Raw genomic sequence first — 16,337 nt, forward strand, 5'->3', positions numbered from 1 at the left:
AAAAAAAAAAAAAAAAAAAAAACAGACCATCTTCCAAAATCAGATGGTAGTAGACATTCTAACAGTAGCACGGGGCAGGGGGGAGAATACATGCACAATTGTAAAAACTAAATGTTGTATGTACATTCCTGATCCTTCTGCTAATGTTTCAATAGCTGTTCAAGATATTAGACAACAAACCAATAATATGTCAGATTCTAAAATCCCCAGGACCTTATTCCTATCCTCTTTATGGGAAGCCATTACTGGCTTCTCTTGGTAAAAATGTTGAATGTATTCATAATTATCCTGTTGATCTTACTATTTGGCCCATACATACTTAACTGTTTCTTTGGTTTTGTCTCCTCCTTAAAGCTACATGTTTACCCAAGATAAAAATGCCTGGTGTCTATCCACAGCCTTTAGATAGACCCTCTGGAGAGTATCTTGGACTGCCGACCAACAACTACAACCCACTTCAGCCTGAAGTGGCCAGAGCGGTCATCGCCCATTACTCCCTCACAGCAGTTCGGGTTACTTCTTCAGAGCAGGGAATGTCATAGGCAGCTGAGTTAGACAGAAATATTATAGGCAGTCAGACAGGGCTAGGCCCTCTAAGGAGCCAGTATGGAAGGTAAAATACCTTGCAAATGGAGAGACTGGTACTTCTGCTGCAGGTCTGACCTCAAAACAAAAGATTAAACAAATGCACCCACATACCTCCCTTAGGCATGGACATCGGGGATTGATATTCTAAATAGGTAGGAATTACCTTAAAGAGTCACTGACCCAATCCCTTAAAGGAAAAGCCCCTATTCTGTATTCATGCCCCCTTGCTACATGACTTGCTTCCCCATTTGAACCCAATTTAATCAATTTTACCCAAACAATTATAATCTTATTGACTCACCATAGTTTTGTACCACCTCATGCCTACTTTGTGATTTCCCGTTTTTCCCCTACCATGGACCCACCTCACCTCACGGTTTTGCTCTATAAAAGTCCCTAGAAAAGACAGGTTCCTGGGCAACCCATGGTGGGGGCCTTCTGTCCCTCTGTCAAGCAGCTGCTTTCTTTCCCTCAATAAATATATTCTGCTTTAAAAAAAAAGTAGAAAAAGAAAAGACAAACTGTAATGGGAGAAAAAGGGGAAAGGAAAAAAAGGGGAAAAGAAAAATATATATGTATACACAAGATAGCTAAGAGAGTTTTACAGATAGTTCCTTGAAAAGACTGTTTTATGCTAAAATACTGTTTGGACAAGATATCACGCGTATATCTTATACTCTGAGTAACTACTATAAAGACAATATGCAAAGTACCAACTATTATAACTGTCCTACTAACCTGTTTTAAAACTTGATTTCATTGTTTATTTTTTTTCTCTTTACAATAAAAAAAAAAAACCAGTGTTGACATTCCATCTCGCCCCAGAAAGAATGGCTGTTATCAAGAAATCAACCAGGGGCTGGGGATTTAGCTCAGCGGCAAAGCGCCTGCCTGGCAAGTGCAAGGTCGTGAGTTCGGTTCCCAGTACCGGAGAAAAACCAAAAAAAAAAAAAAAAAGAAATCAACCAGTAACAAATGCTGGCGGGCTATGGATCAAAAGGAACCCTTCTGTCCACTACTGGTGGAAGTGTGTACTGGCACAACCTCTGTGGAAATCAACATGGAGATTCGTCAAAAAACTAGGACTAAAGGTTCCATTTGACCCAATTATTCACCTTCTTGGTATCTTCCCAAAAGGATTAAAAGCATCATACCACAGCGAAAAGCCCATTAACTGGCAAATGGATGAAGAAGATGGGGTTTTTTTTTATACAATAGAATACTACTCTGCCATAAAGATGGATAAACTTAAGGCATTTCTAGGTGAATGGATACAACTGGAGACTATACTCTTAAGTGAAATAAACTTGACATTGTAAACACATTTTTTCTCTGGTGTTTGAAACCAAAAGTGTAAATAAGGGCCAAAGTGTATAATAAGTATTGTGAAATAGGAAGAAAATGTTCAAATGGGGATGGGAACAAAGGAAGCATGAGTGGGAAAGTAAAGAAGGGAAAAGTAAAACAAAAAGTGAGAAAAGAGGGAAAAAACAGAGCCTAAGCTCTTGTAAATGGGAAGGGGAGAAGGAGTTGAAGGGACGGTAGGGGAATGGAAAAAAAAAAAAAAAAAGGAACAAGTTCTATCCTGTACAGGTACAAATTCTCTATGATGAATATGATCATTGTACACACCTAAAATGTACCAACAAAATCTGATTATAAAAAAAATTTTTTAAAAGTTTGTAAACAGCTGCACAAACCCAAAAATAATGCATGACTTTTTTGCATTATTACCTTTATTGTTAACCTGCAACTGTTCTGATAATTGAATAGGTACATCTAAATTTGACACATTATAGTAATACACAAGAGCAAGATGAACAACTGTAAAGTAACCTAAATTTAGTTATCCTTCTAAATGAACAGTAAGATTATAACTGAAAAAATATTATTTTTTATTTTATGGAAAAAACTAAAACAAAATTTCATAACAAGATGATAGAAAAATAACAATAGTTAATACATCACATATTATCTTTAAAGTAGTTACTCATAGTATAAGATATGGGCATAAAATAATCTCCAATCAATATTAGTGCAAACCGTCCTTTTTTATGAACTCAGAGATACTAATAATATAACTAACTTGGATTTTTTTCTCCCTTTTCCCTTCCTTCCTTTCCTCTTTCCCCCATCCTAGTTTCTTTTTCCTATTTAACAATTTCTTCCCATTTCACAATATCTATTGTACATTTTAGACCTTATTTACTCTTTCAATTTCTCACACCCAGGAAACAATATGATATTTACACATGTGACTCTGATTTATTTCACTAATGAGTATGGTCTCAACTTGCATCCTAAAATATTGTTTTTAATACAGTCTTCTGACAGTTAATGTTCTCACAAGGATACTTTGGCCAGTACACAAAGTGTAGCACTTTTGACAGTCAGTAAGCTTTGACAATTACAAACTTTTACAATATCAATTCAAATTAAACATACTTCACAAAAATATCTCTTACAAAAATATGCTAAATTTAAAACAAAAAAAAGATACACACCTGTAATCCCAGTACTTAGGAGGCTGAGGCAAGAGGATCACTGTAAGCTCAAGGCCAGCCTGGGCTACATAAGAAAGTTTAAGACCAGTCTGCACTACATAGTGAGACCCCCATCTCAAAAAAGAAAAGCAAAAAGAAAACAAAACAAAACAAAACATCAGATCACATCAGATCAGACCAGATACTAAGATAGCTAGAACATACACAAGGGTAAGCAAGAAAATAAAAAGTAGTAAACACAAAAATGGATTGCTGGGGATATTTTTCTATTTCAAAAATTCTATTTCTTTTACATAAGCCATCTATAATTTAGAATTCTAATGGTATAATTTTAATAATTTTTTTAAACATATACCTGTAAACACCTTTCCAAAATATATACTGCCACAAAGACCTAAGATTCAAGTTGTTTAAACACTGGATTGATCCCCATAAGCTTTAAATACCCTTAACATTTCAAAGTAATACACCTGAAAACAATTGGGCTGAAATTATGTTTTGTCGTTTCGTTTGTTCTCTGGAGACAGGGTCTTGATATGCAGGTTGGTCTTGAACTCACTATGCTGCCCAAGCTGGCCTCAAAATTGCAGTGATCTTCCTGCCTCAGCCTCCTCAGTGCTAGGATTACAGGCATATGCCACCACATCTGACTGAAATCACATATTTGCCACAGTGAAAGTGGAGCTTCAATAAGATCAGTCATTATGGTAGCATGCATGAAAGTTGATCATGAGATATTCCATACTCACCTTCCAACTCAATCGAATCAGCAATGGAGAATGTGCCATGTACCACATAATGGCCAGGACAGACAATAACAGTGTCACCTTCATAGCAGGCATTTATAGCAGACAATGGATCACTATGGAACTAGAAAAGAACAACATATTGCAAATATACATCATCCAAAAGCAACCCGCATATTTCTCCAAGTGCCTGCATGTTTTACTTCAAAAACAGAGCCAAAATTGCCTAATTAAGTATATTAAGTATATCTTCATAAACAGTGTAGTAAGCCCAACTATGGTTGCTAAGTTACTACTGCTATTGAAAGGATAATGTTCTATTACCCATTTTTCAGAAAACCAGCTCCTGGAAACATTCTGTAGAATTTACAAACCCTGGGATGAATCAGAAGCCACTTGAAACAAGAAATTTTCCTTTTACCTGAATTTCTATATCTTCCTTAAAAGGCTCCCCACAAAACCTATCCCTGAGCAGAGATCGTAGTAAACTTGACATCATGGTGGAGGACACCACATGGGTGACCTTCTGGCCATTTGTGCGGACACCTTTTGCTTGGATATTAGAGTTCTTCTGATAACCAAAAACATATCTTAAAGAAACCAAAAAGACCTATTAGTTCTCAGTAAGAGAGCCAGTAAAAAAAAAGATGCTAACTAGTTAAGAATAACAAAGACATACATACCTCAACAAAGGATTCTCAATGAGTTTTAGCTTTCGTTTCAACTGTTCAATTTCTGAATACAATTTTAACCCTTCCACCATGGAGATATTTTCCTGCTCAGAATCAAAATTACAATTTGACAAACTGCTTCTCAGATTTAAAAATTTCCTGTAACTTTCTTCACACTGAATCAACAAATTGCGGTAGTCAACAGTAAGTCCTGAAGGAACTCGGTCTTCAAGAATGTCATAATGCCTGAAAGTTTAAAAGCAAAGTGAAACCCTTTGCCTTTCAGGCATTTCCCTATCATGAAGGCCACACATTTAGTCCACAAAAACCCAGTATTTTATAGCACCTAACTCATTTTATAGCATCTAACTCAAGAACATGCAAAGTCATTCTGAACAGCACTCTACTGTAAGTGGAAACTATTGAAGTTTGAACCACCACTTAATGAGTCACTAATTTCTTCTTCTGAAGTGATGTTTTTCCACAGATGCCAAGCATTTGTGTTTTTAAAACACTGTCAACTCATGTTGCATAATTTGTGATTATTTAATAAATTATTTTCTTCTCAGATTAAAAACAGTAAGTCAGTAGTGGGGCAATTTAGGAGTTGCATAAGGAAGGAATTGTTTCACAATAATGTTTAAGATTATCATATTTGTAGGTTCAAAATTTAGAAATGATTCAAATTATTTAGTCCTTCCTTGTATCCTTGTATGTAAAACATCTAAAGCACATCGCACAAAAGTTTGCTGAATATTCATTCCTCAGGAAGATTATTAGAGAAGTTCAAAAACACATAAGCCTTTAAAATTGTGAAAGAAAAAAGTTGTCATTACTAATGAGTGACTAAAACAAAATTATCTTTACTGGCACTTAAAACTTATTAAATTATATATTTTCTCAAATATGGAAACAGATCAAAGAGTATTTTAAATGTAATAACTTATGGATGTAGAATCAAGCTAACAGAATGAAAATAGAAAAAAGATAAAAAATACATTTAAAAATAAAGGACATCACTGTCATACACAAAGTTTTTGCTTTTGTCTTTATGAGACAGGATCTCGCTATGCAGTTCAGGCTGGCCTTGCGCTCACTTTGTAGTCCAGGCTGGTCGTGAACTTGCAATGATCCTCCTGCCTCAGCCTCCTGAGTGCTAGGATTACAGGCGTGCACCACTACACCTGGCAAAAAGTTTTTGAATAATTGCTTTATTTCTCAGTTAAAAGTATACTAATGCAAGGAACAATGGTACATGCATATAATCCCAGTTACTCAGTAGCTGAGGCAAAATAGAAAACTTGAGGCTAGGTAAGAGAGCAGGCCAAAAGGGCTGAGTTCGATGTGGGGAGAATGAGTCTGCTGTTGGGCAACACTTGAAAAGTGAAGATTTTGTCTACTTTGATTAATCCATATTTTTAAAAAAATCAGAATTAAAAAATCATAAAAATAAAAAGGGGTTCAAAAATAGACACCAAAAAATAAGTAAAGCTATTCTGGAAATTCGTTTTGCAAATAAGAATTTAGAGAGCAAACCTCTGATGGGTCAGGTCTATTAAATTGTGGCGATCAAGACTCAAATTTTAAGTTTCTTAGCTTTTTTTTTTCTATAGGGATTGAACCCAGGGCATTTACACTGTATATCCCTAGTCCTATTTTGGGGCAGTGTCTGGCTAAATTGCTTAGTGGAGGCTCAAACTTGCGATCCTCCTGCCTCAGCCTCCTAGTCTGCTGGGATTACAGATGTGTGCCACCACACTTAGCATTTTAGCATTTCTTATATCCATGCTAATCAACTTATTTCTTCTCATTATATGGCTGCTTCATAGTCTGGAAACAATTAACCAACATCTATCTCAGACTTCTAAGTTTCAAAATAGTATGCTCTGAATTACAAAGGAGAAAAATTTACCACACAGTATAAATCAAGTCACAATGGTTTGACTCTTTTCAAATCTTGCCTGTTGGTAGCCCTATTCCTGTCTTAGCTCAGGGACCTTTTTAGATGTGTCTACATTTGATAACATTCCTACTTCTCCATCAAGCACCACAGTTTCTTCCCCAAAGCAGAAACCAATTCCTTTTATTCTTTTCCATCTGCCAGCACTATATAACATATGTATGTAAATCATGTCTTACTAGCACATGCAAGGCTGTCAAATCAGAGTACAATTTTTCTGCAAGATAAAACTGAATTTTTCAGATATATATGATATTCACATTTCATTTCAATGAAAACCAATCACTGTTTAAGAGCAAGCATTATCAAACCTAGAAAATATTCAGGGTTACTGAAATTTTGGCATTTTATTGAATATACTATAGGAAAATAAGATAGGCACAAAGGAAAAAATTGTACAGGCTAAATAGAAATTATGGCCTGTTTATGAATAGTTGAAATCAGACATATATAACTTCAAACCAGGTAGAACCATTAACCAAACTCCATATAATTTTTACTTAAACCAAGAAAAACTAAGTGAAATTGGGTTCTATAGAATGTGAAGGCTGACTGCCTTGTATTATACAGTCATATCATCTTTCAACATGGAAAATATTACCTTCTGTAATTCTTTTTTGGAGTGCAGTTTCTAATTTTATTCTTATTACAGTTCTGCCTATTACTATACATGAATATAAGAAAAAAAACCTAATGGTCTTAAAGCACTACTTAGTGGAAAGATAAATGTTACATTTAATAAAGTCAGAACAATTATTTGGGTTACATAGTTAATTTTCTTATGGAATGGTTTTTCCTTGCCAAAATATTATAAATTGGAAAATACAGTATTGTCTTAGTTAATTCTCCCTCATTGCTGAGATAAAATATTGAACACTCAAAGTTAAAGGAGGAAAGGTTTATTTAGCTCACAGTTTGCATAAGTTTTAGTCCATAGTTGGTTGGCTTCAAGACAAGGTGGCATGGCAGAGGGGAAACAGTTCATGGCAAGGGAGGACACAAAAGCAACAAGAGCAAAAGGGAGGAACAAACCTCTTTTCCCTCCCTTATAGTGTATGCAGGCTACCCACCCTATGGCGGGTGTAGCACTCATACTCCCAAGCCCAGCACTAGACAATGAACCAATCACAAACTCTAGATTCAGCTGTCTCAGAAAAGCCTGCTCCCCAGGACCAACTGGTTATGAGAACATCCATAACCAATCATCAGTCACTAATCATAACAAGTACGTTTCAGTATTCTGGAAATTTTTATTCACCAATATTAACTATTTAGTCTTTTCATCTATTTGTCAAGCATTGCAAGACCCTGACAAAATATCCTAAGTCTGTTAGCTTTGCCTAATGTGATTTACTATAGAAATTTAGAGTAAGGCCACATAACTTTAAAAATATTCTTCCTAAAAAAAATTAAAACAGGAAATTTCTGTAATTCAAAAACACCTTTCACTGTTTTTCGTATGTCTTTGAATTTAACAAAGAGCTTTTAGCACACTGGTTCAACTGAATTTTCTTCAGATTTACAAACAGTGACCTATTACCTTGGTTTTTTTTTTTTTTTGAGACAAGTCTTGCTCTGTAATTCAGGTTGGCCTAACCCAGGCTGGCCTTGAACTCTGGGTAATCCTTCTGACTCAGCCTACGAAGTGCTTGGATTACAGGTGTGGGCTACTATGCTCAGCTGATGTTTTTGACCTCTACTTTAAAACTAATAAGCAGATGTTTCTGCCTTTGCATAAGTTTCATTTAATACTTGTTCAGGGGCTATACTATTTGTCTACCAGTCTATTTCTGTCTGTGAGTCCCTAAAGTCTATGTCCATGTGTCTGCTGAGAGTATGTATGTGTGTATCACAACAGTAAAATAAATCCATGGATAGATAACCACTTTTCCAACATGTACAGGAAACACTTACAATCTTAATCGGGGTTCAACACATCTGACAAAATAATCATATTCATCGTCTTCCTCTTCATCCCAACTCCTCCAAATGTACTGGTAGAAAAACCTGAAAAAGAACATAGTAGCACATCAGGAAGAAGTGGCACAGCAACTGTAACCTCAGCTATGGGGGAGACAGAAGCAGGAGGATCAATTTAAAGAGTTTAAGACCAGCCTGGACAACACAGTAAAAAAAAGAGAGGTTAGTATCATTCAAATTCAATCACTGACTTAAAATACTATAGTTTTGGAGGGGTCAGAGATAAAGAGTAAATCAAAACAATTCTATCAACCATACCAATACAACATTCTGTAAGACATGTGAATGATATATATTTGCTATAGCTGATAGTCACTAATACAAAATAGAGATCTTCAGATCAGCTAGAGAAGTTTGTCCATAACACTGGTTTTGTTAGATCTTTTTATTAGAACTACTTATTGGCCATCAGTAATTGGGCAGATGATCACACCATTTGAGACAGAAAAGACTGGGACAGAAAATTTTGGAGTTGAAAATTAATTCTAATTTTACAATGTTCCAGTTGAGATGACTACTAACCAAGTAAGTGATGCTCTATATGCAGGTGAATGTAGAACCCCAAAGCTCAAGAGAAAGCTTAAGACTAAAAATATAAAAAAGGTGGAAAGTGTCAACAAATTGATAGTATTAGAACAATAACTGAGATCATCTAAGGACATAATATAAAGCAGTAGGTTGCCTGGCAAGCAGGAGGTCCTGAGTTGAATTCCCAGTACCAAAAATAAAGAAAGAGGCAAGAAGGAGAAAAAGAAGAAAGCAAGAAAGCAAGAAAGAAAGAGAGACAGCAAGCAAGCAAGCAGTAGGTCTCAACCCTTGCTATACATTAGGTGGTCCCCTGGGATGCTTTGAAAAATTGATTCCTTATCCTAGCCAATAAATCAGAATCTTGTGAAGGGGATAATGCATCCACATTTTTTAAAGCACCCAAAGGAAATCAAAAGAATCTTTTATTATGAAAAATTTCAAATAGCTGATATTGAGTGAATGTCTCTTTCAAAAAACTCATGTCGAAATTTAACTACCATTGAAGAGAAAGTAGGTAAAAATCTTGAAGACACAGGGGTAGGCAAAGAGCTCATGAACAAAAACCAAACTGCACGGGAAATACTTCAAAGAACTGACAACTGAGATCTCATCTTATTGAAAAGTTTTTGCACATCTAGAGAAATCACCAACGGAGTACAAAGAAAACCCACAAATTGGGAAAAAATTTTAGCCAGCTGTACGAGACAAAGGACTTCTATCTAGAACATATAAAAAGCTAAAAAAAGTCAGGCCCCCTAAGTTTAAAGACTCAATCCAAAAATGGGCATCTGAGATGAATACACACTTCTCAGATAAAGAAATACAAATGGCAAATAAATACATGAAAAAATGTTCAATATGATTAGTCATCCAAGAAATACAGATTTCACCTCACCCCAGAGAGAATGGCTACCATCAAGAAATCAACCAATAACAAATGCTGGCAAGATTGTGGGGAAAAAAGAACCCTTCTCCACTGCTGGTGGGAGTGTAGACTGGAGCAACCTCTGTGGAAATCAGTCTGGAGATTCCTCAGTAAACTAGGTCTAGCGACCCCATTCAACCCAGCTATTTCCCTTTTGGGTATTTTTTCAGAAGAACTACAAACATCATACCACCATGATATATGTGCACCCATGTTTGTAGCTGCTCAATTTGTAATAGCTAAATTGTGGAAGCAACCCAAATGCCCATCCACTGAGGAATGGATAAAAAAATGTGGTATTTTTACATAATAGAGTATTACTCAGCTATAAAGAAAGATAAACTTGAGGCTTTCATAGGTAAATGGATGCAACTAGAGTCCATACTCGTAAGTGAAATAAATCAGACCCACATGTGTAAATACCATATTGTCTCACTAGTGTAGGAACCTGAAAGAGTAAGTAAAATCTGAAAGGTATAATGGATATTGTGAACGGGAAAGAAACTGATCAAAGGGAGGGAACAACTGGGATGAGGGAAAAGAGAAAAAGAAAGAAGGGAAAAAAATACGCATATATGTATATACACACACACACCCCTATACACACACAGGGTAACTGAACCATACTACCTACTTCTATTGCTTCACTGAAAGGAACAGCCAATGCTTACTTGTTTGACCAACTTCAATGCCTATATTTATTTAACTGAGTAACCATTTTGAAGATAACAATATGTAATACAATATCTATTGTTAATTTTCTACCACCTTATATGAAACTTTGTATTGCTTCTATTGTTTGGGTGTTGTTTTTTATATGCCTGTTTATTTGTTAATATGTTTTCATTCTTTACCTTTAAAAATAAAAAAAATTTAAAAAAGAAATTTAACTACCATTGTGACAGTATTAAGAGATAGGACTTATTAAGAGATAGGACTTTTAATAGATGATATAGTCATTAGGGCTCTCTCTCATGCTCTCAAACTTCCAAGCCTCCATCCAGAATCATGAGCTAACCTACTGTTTACAAACTACCTAGTCTGTGGTTTCTGTTATTGCAACAGAAAGACAACATCTTAGGATTGATCCCTAGGTAGCTTCAACATTCTTGAGTGTGAGCATGAAAGGAAGAGCTGGCGAAGATGACTAAGAAAGCAATCCAGTGACATATCATTTGAACATCAGTGTAGCAACAGCTCAGAGAAAAGTGTGTTAAAAGATGAGAAAGATCAAATGCTTAGGATACAATCAAAAGGTCAAGAAAGATAAGGTCAGAGAACTGCCAACTGCATTTGAGAACATGGAAGTCCTTTAGTGAGCAAAAGACCAATTTCAGTGGTAAAGTAGGAGTACTGGAATAATTATGACTATACAGTGGTACCTCAGCTCATACACGCTTTTGTTTGCAATTTCATCTGCAAACAGAAGGATTTGGCAAAATTTTATTTTTGTTTGCAAACGCGGCATAGGGTGACAAATACAATCACAACTCTTTCCCATACAAATGTGGCAATCTTTTCCAAAATTGTAGAACTAATTATGTTTGTGAACCAAGGTACCACTGTATTTAACTCTTTCAAGTTCTACTATGAAAAGCAAGGAGTACTAAAAATGAAACCATTTCAATTCCTATTGACTAGAGACAGACTCTTCACTCTCTGAGAGTGTACCTTTTCTGAAAAAACTAAAACTGAATACAGTATGCCCCTATTATTTTTTTAAAAAAAAAAAAACTCTTCTGGCTCCCTGTTGCTTTCAGAATGAAGTCCAGAGCATGGTGATAATACATGGATTAATATTCTGGCTCTAAAGCATTTCTTCTGCTTGAGAACCATACTTATGAGGATGACATTTAACCTGAGTTACACAGTGCAAATATAACACTATTAGATAGAGAGGTGGAAGGCTTCTGATGAGCATGTTACATGGACATTTGAAAGAACTTCAGCAACTGGAAGTTTATAAATGAAGAATAAATAAGAATTTTTGTACTTTTTTCAACTTTATGGTAAGTCTGAAATGATCACAAAATTAACATTTAAAGCATTTTTAAATGTTCTAAATTTAAAACATTTTAAAATGTTTTTAATTTAAAAGAGTCTCCTAGCTGGGTATGGCGGCACACACCTATAATCCCAGACTCAGGAGGCTGAGGCAGGAGGATCACTAGGAGTTCAAAACCAGCCTCAGCTACAAAGTGAATTCAAGGCCAGCTGAACTGCATAGTGAGACACTGCCTCAAAACAACCGAGGAGAGTCTCCTAGGAGTGGAGGGTACAGCTTAGTGGTCAAGGATTTGCCCAGCACGCACAAGACCCTGGGTTCTACTGGGTTCAATACCCAGCACTAGGGGAAAAAAAAAGAAAAGATTCTCCTAATCTTTAAATATTTTAAAAGATTATAATGACTGAAGGAATCTGATCAGAGACCACTTTAAGCCTCTTCCATCCCCCTATACTTTTACTCCTGCTAAAGATGTACAATCATGGGTTAATAAGGCCTAATAAGCACAGCTACACCTTCTCAGCCCTGCTCTTGACAAGCAACTACTTCTTGTCCTTTCTCAAGCTTCGTCCCTCACAGGTAGTCACAACTCCTTTCCACTGAACTCTCCTTCTTGAAAGTCTCAATTTGACCCTTCCCTTTCCCAGCCTCCCCTTATGCTCATGACCCTGTAAAAGACCTTACAGCTTGTATAAGAGTTACTGGTCTGGTCTAAGTGCCAGTGTGGCCCTTCTCAGGCTTGTTCTGAAATAAACCTGTCCTGCTGAGCTTGTATTTTTGTTTTTTCCTCCTTTTTTTCTAACACTGACAGTTTACAATTTGAGTTTTAAATCTGAGTCTAATAGAGACCAGAATTCAATCCAAAGTTTCTGACCACAGTGTTATTTTTACAACCTTGTCTTCCTACCTGACATGCTCAATTGCAAGTGCTGTCTGGTCAAACACTCCAGAGTCATCAAACACAACCCACAACTCCTGCAGGGGCAACTGGTATTCCTTCAGTTCAAGGAGCTCTTTCATACATTCCAAGGTAAAAGTGTTCACTTCAGATTCACAGACATATGGTTCAGCAAGCCTCACCACTGCCTTCAAGGCTGAAAAGTCCACATCTGTAACCTGAAATTTAAAACAATGTGACTCCACTTAACAAAGAAATCAAAATTAAGAAACCATATACAAAACACTACTGGTAGCTTAATCTTTCTTAAGCTTGAAATGGGGGTAGGGAGCCTTTTTCCATAATATAAAGGATAAATAAAACAGGCCTGGCTCTTACCTTGATGGCACTTATATTGTAGTTAGGAAGAAAAAAAGATGATGGCGAGTATGTAATAGAGAATAACTGGCAGGTATGGTGCTCAGAGTTTGCTGGGATAGCCAGGGGAATTCACCTCTGAGCTGTGAATTAGTGAAGAGAAACCAGCCACTGAAGACCAATGAAGAAGAACCAGAATAATGAAGAGGAACCAGCTACTGAAGACCAAAGGTACAAAAGTTACTGTGGCAGAGACAAGCTTTGACAGCTGAAAAAGCTAGTACTTTTTACTGGAACCAAAGGGAATCTGAAGAGGGATGGACAGGGAGAACAACAGATGAGGAGGGAGAGAGGCAGGGAGACCAGGACATGAAGAACATGAGAAAGAAAGATCATGATGCACAGTATATGAAACTTATTTTTCATAGAAGATTGTTTTCATATTTTCTTTGTGAATATCTATTTGTACATTAAAATTTTTGTTTAAGTTTAAAAACTATGGACAGGATCTCAGATTTTACCTGTTCTCTAGCACAATGAGAAACCAAAGCCAGCACTAGGCCTTGGTAAATGCAACCTAGGGGTTTGAGCAGAGAAATGACATTCTACTCTTTCAAAACAAAGACTTTGATTGCTTTTAGAAACCTGAGACCATGCAGAACCAAATTAACAGATCCAAACTTCAACTAAGGTATCAGCATAATCAAAATTGAAAAATTCACAAGGAACAGCTGCAACCCACTGCTCTGTACATAAGCAGCAGAATATGTAATTTTTTTCTTAAGGAGCTACAGCAACAATTTATATTCACATTCCCTGGTTTAACCTTTAGTTTAACAAGGCTTTTTGTGGTCTAATTAACAACAATGAGAAAAATCCACAGCTATAATTGAAAGTACAAATTTAATATAAAAGGCCCAGTCAGTTGAAAAATAAAGGTTGTTTGTACTTTCTGCCATAGGACACAGTATCAGATTAATCACACACCTATAGGTTTAACAGATAAAAAGTAGACTAGTTTTTAAATGCCTATTTGGTTAGAAGAGCTACTTAATGGGTAAAAAATTGAATCTCTACTGACTCTATAGTTATTTCTTCTTTTGTGTGTATGGTACTGAGAATTGAACCTAGAGCTTTCATAATGACTTACATCTCTAACACTTTTTTGAGACAGGGTCACTAAATTCACTAAATTTCCCAGTCTGGGCTCAAATTTGCAATCCTCACGCCTCAAACTTCTAGAGAGCTGGGATTAGTCATCCATCACTGGGACCAGTTTAGGCCTCATTTTTTAAATGATCCTCACCTTACAGGTTTAGAATACACCTCCCTTTTCAAAGGATGCTGAAATTTACCGTAATTTTCACGTAGCTTCTCCTCAGTTGCCTTTAAATTTTTCAGAACATCTCATACACTGTGGCAATTAGGGGGGGAAAACACGCTATTTTCAATCAGCTCATAAACTTTAAACTTAAGTACTTTAGTTGTAACAGTCTGAATTATAGCTAGACACAAACATCTTAATAAAAGAATCCCATTTACCTCAACCAACACCTTGAATACATTAGTGTGCCAGAGTGCCTGCCATCCAGATGGTACAAGCACCTTCTCCAAGAACTCAGCTGTGAATTCCCTGACTTCTGAGGCTTTGCAGTCAGCTGCAAACAAATTAAGAATAACAACTGAGAATACGTAAAGCACACAAGTTAATAAATCCATATAAATGCTCTTTCTCAAAACCAACCACTGGCAGTCTGAGGGACTAAGACAATTTATTTGTAAAATAAAACGACAAAAGAGGCAAGAACGACAAAAAAAAGAATCTACTTACCTAAAATGTAATCTTGATAGGCTCTGAATCGTTCATAGAACAAAAGTTGACTTGTTTGAAAGATTTCTGGGAAAGGAGACTTTCCTTCTGGCACAAAACCCTGTAAGCTATTGCCTGGCTTATGACAGTTACAATCACTGCATGAATCTTCAACTTGCAACAAAGCTAAAGAAAAACAAAAACATCACATATTTCTAGTGTTTATAGAATGCTTCTATTGTCACATCCTTGCTCACAAATTCCAAACAAATCACATAAAGGACTTGGGTATGAATGTTCTACTTACCTCTACTATTGTCAGAAGAAACTAGTTTTCAAAACTTAAAATATACAGGCGAGGCACATGCCTATAATCCCAGCACCCAGGAGGCTGAGACAGGAGGACTGGTGGGAGTTTGAGGTCAGCCAGGGCTATACAGTGAGTTAAAGGCCTACCTGAACTACACAGCAAGACACTATCTCAAAAAACAGCAACAATGCTAGGCGTGGTGGTGCACACCTGTAAACCCAGCACTCAGGAGGCTAGGGCAGGAAGACTGATGTGAGTTCGAGGCCAGCTTCAAACTGCATATTGAGACCCTGTCCCAAAAAACCCACAACTTAAAAGTACTTCTAAAGCCAAATTCAACTTCAAACAGTAACAGTTTAAGATTTTCACCAGTTAGGTTTTTGTTCTTGTTCCGTGAGGTTTGGGGGGAAAAACAGAAGACGATTTTTTTTTTTCAAAAAACTACCCAAGTTTTCCTTCAAAGGAGACAGTTATGACTTTTACTTTTACTAGTTAGTGAGTTATAATGGTCAAATGTCTTAGTTTTTCTCCCAAAACAACTCCAGTAAGCTACATTAAAAAAGGGAGCTGACTTCCTACATTCCCTCTTACATGAGTAGACAACTCTCACTCTCTACAGTACGCATCTGTCAATGGCATGTTGATAAATAGGGATGAGACATTATTAACAATGCATAAGGTTTATCACTAAAGCTACTACGTTCCTCCTTACTAATTTCGGTAACTTTAAGGGAAGAAAAATCAAAAGTACAAATCACCTTAAGTTTGGGTTGTATGTAACTGTTTCATAAGGCATGACTTGGCCAGCAGCATATCTAATTCTGTGTAAAAAGTTGTATTTAATAGACAGAGTGACTTTCTCTCCCAGGTCCCTTTATTTTTTCCTTCCAGTTCTTTGCCTCTATTCAGGTCGTCAGAATTACTTAACCCCACCAATAACCAAAGTAGACCTTAGACAGATGCAAAAAGGGGGGAAAAAAAAAAACAAAAACAATAAGAACCCAGGCATGATGGTGCACATCTGTGATCCCAGCACTGGGGAGCCTGTGCCAGGA

The 16,337-nt window shown here is 36.4% G+C and overlaps 1 protein-coding gene across 3 annotated transcripts in view; it reads right to left on the reverse strand.

Moving 5' to 3' along the window:
* Window positions 1–16,337, reverse strand: part of Shcbp1 (SHC SH2-domain binding protein 1) — a 66,659-nt gene that overhangs the window by 49,327 nt on the left and 995 nt on the right. For all 3 annotated transcript variants that reach the window (XM_013518688.1, XM_005392973.1, XM_005392972.1), the window contains exons 2-8: window positions 14,994–15,158; window positions 14,705–14,820; window positions 12,815–13,023; window positions 8,384–8,476; window positions 4,522–4,755; window positions 4,260–4,428; window positions 3,842–3,962 (exon numbers count right to left, since the gene is read on the reverse strand). In XM_013518688.1, the coding sequence (XP_013374142.1) occupies window positions 3,842–3,962; window positions 4,260–4,428; window positions 4,522–4,755; window positions 8,384–8,476; window positions 12,815–13,023; window positions 14,705–14,820; window positions 14,994–15,158 (1,107 nt within the window). The remainder of the gene's footprint in view (window positions 1–3,841; window positions 3,963–4,259; window positions 4,429–4,521; window positions 4,756–8,383; window positions 8,477–12,814; window positions 13,024–14,704; window positions 14,821–14,993; window positions 15,159–16,337) is intronic.

This window comes from Chinchilla lanigera, unplaced genomic scaffold, assembly GCF_000276665.1.
Source record: "Chinchilla lanigera isolate Chin_1 unplaced genomic scaffold, ChiLan1.0 scaffold00047, whole genome shotgun sequence".
In the NCBI taxonomy this organism is placed as follows: domain Eukaryota; kingdom Metazoa; phylum Chordata; class Mammalia; order Rodentia; family Chinchillidae; genus Chinchilla; species Chinchilla lanigera.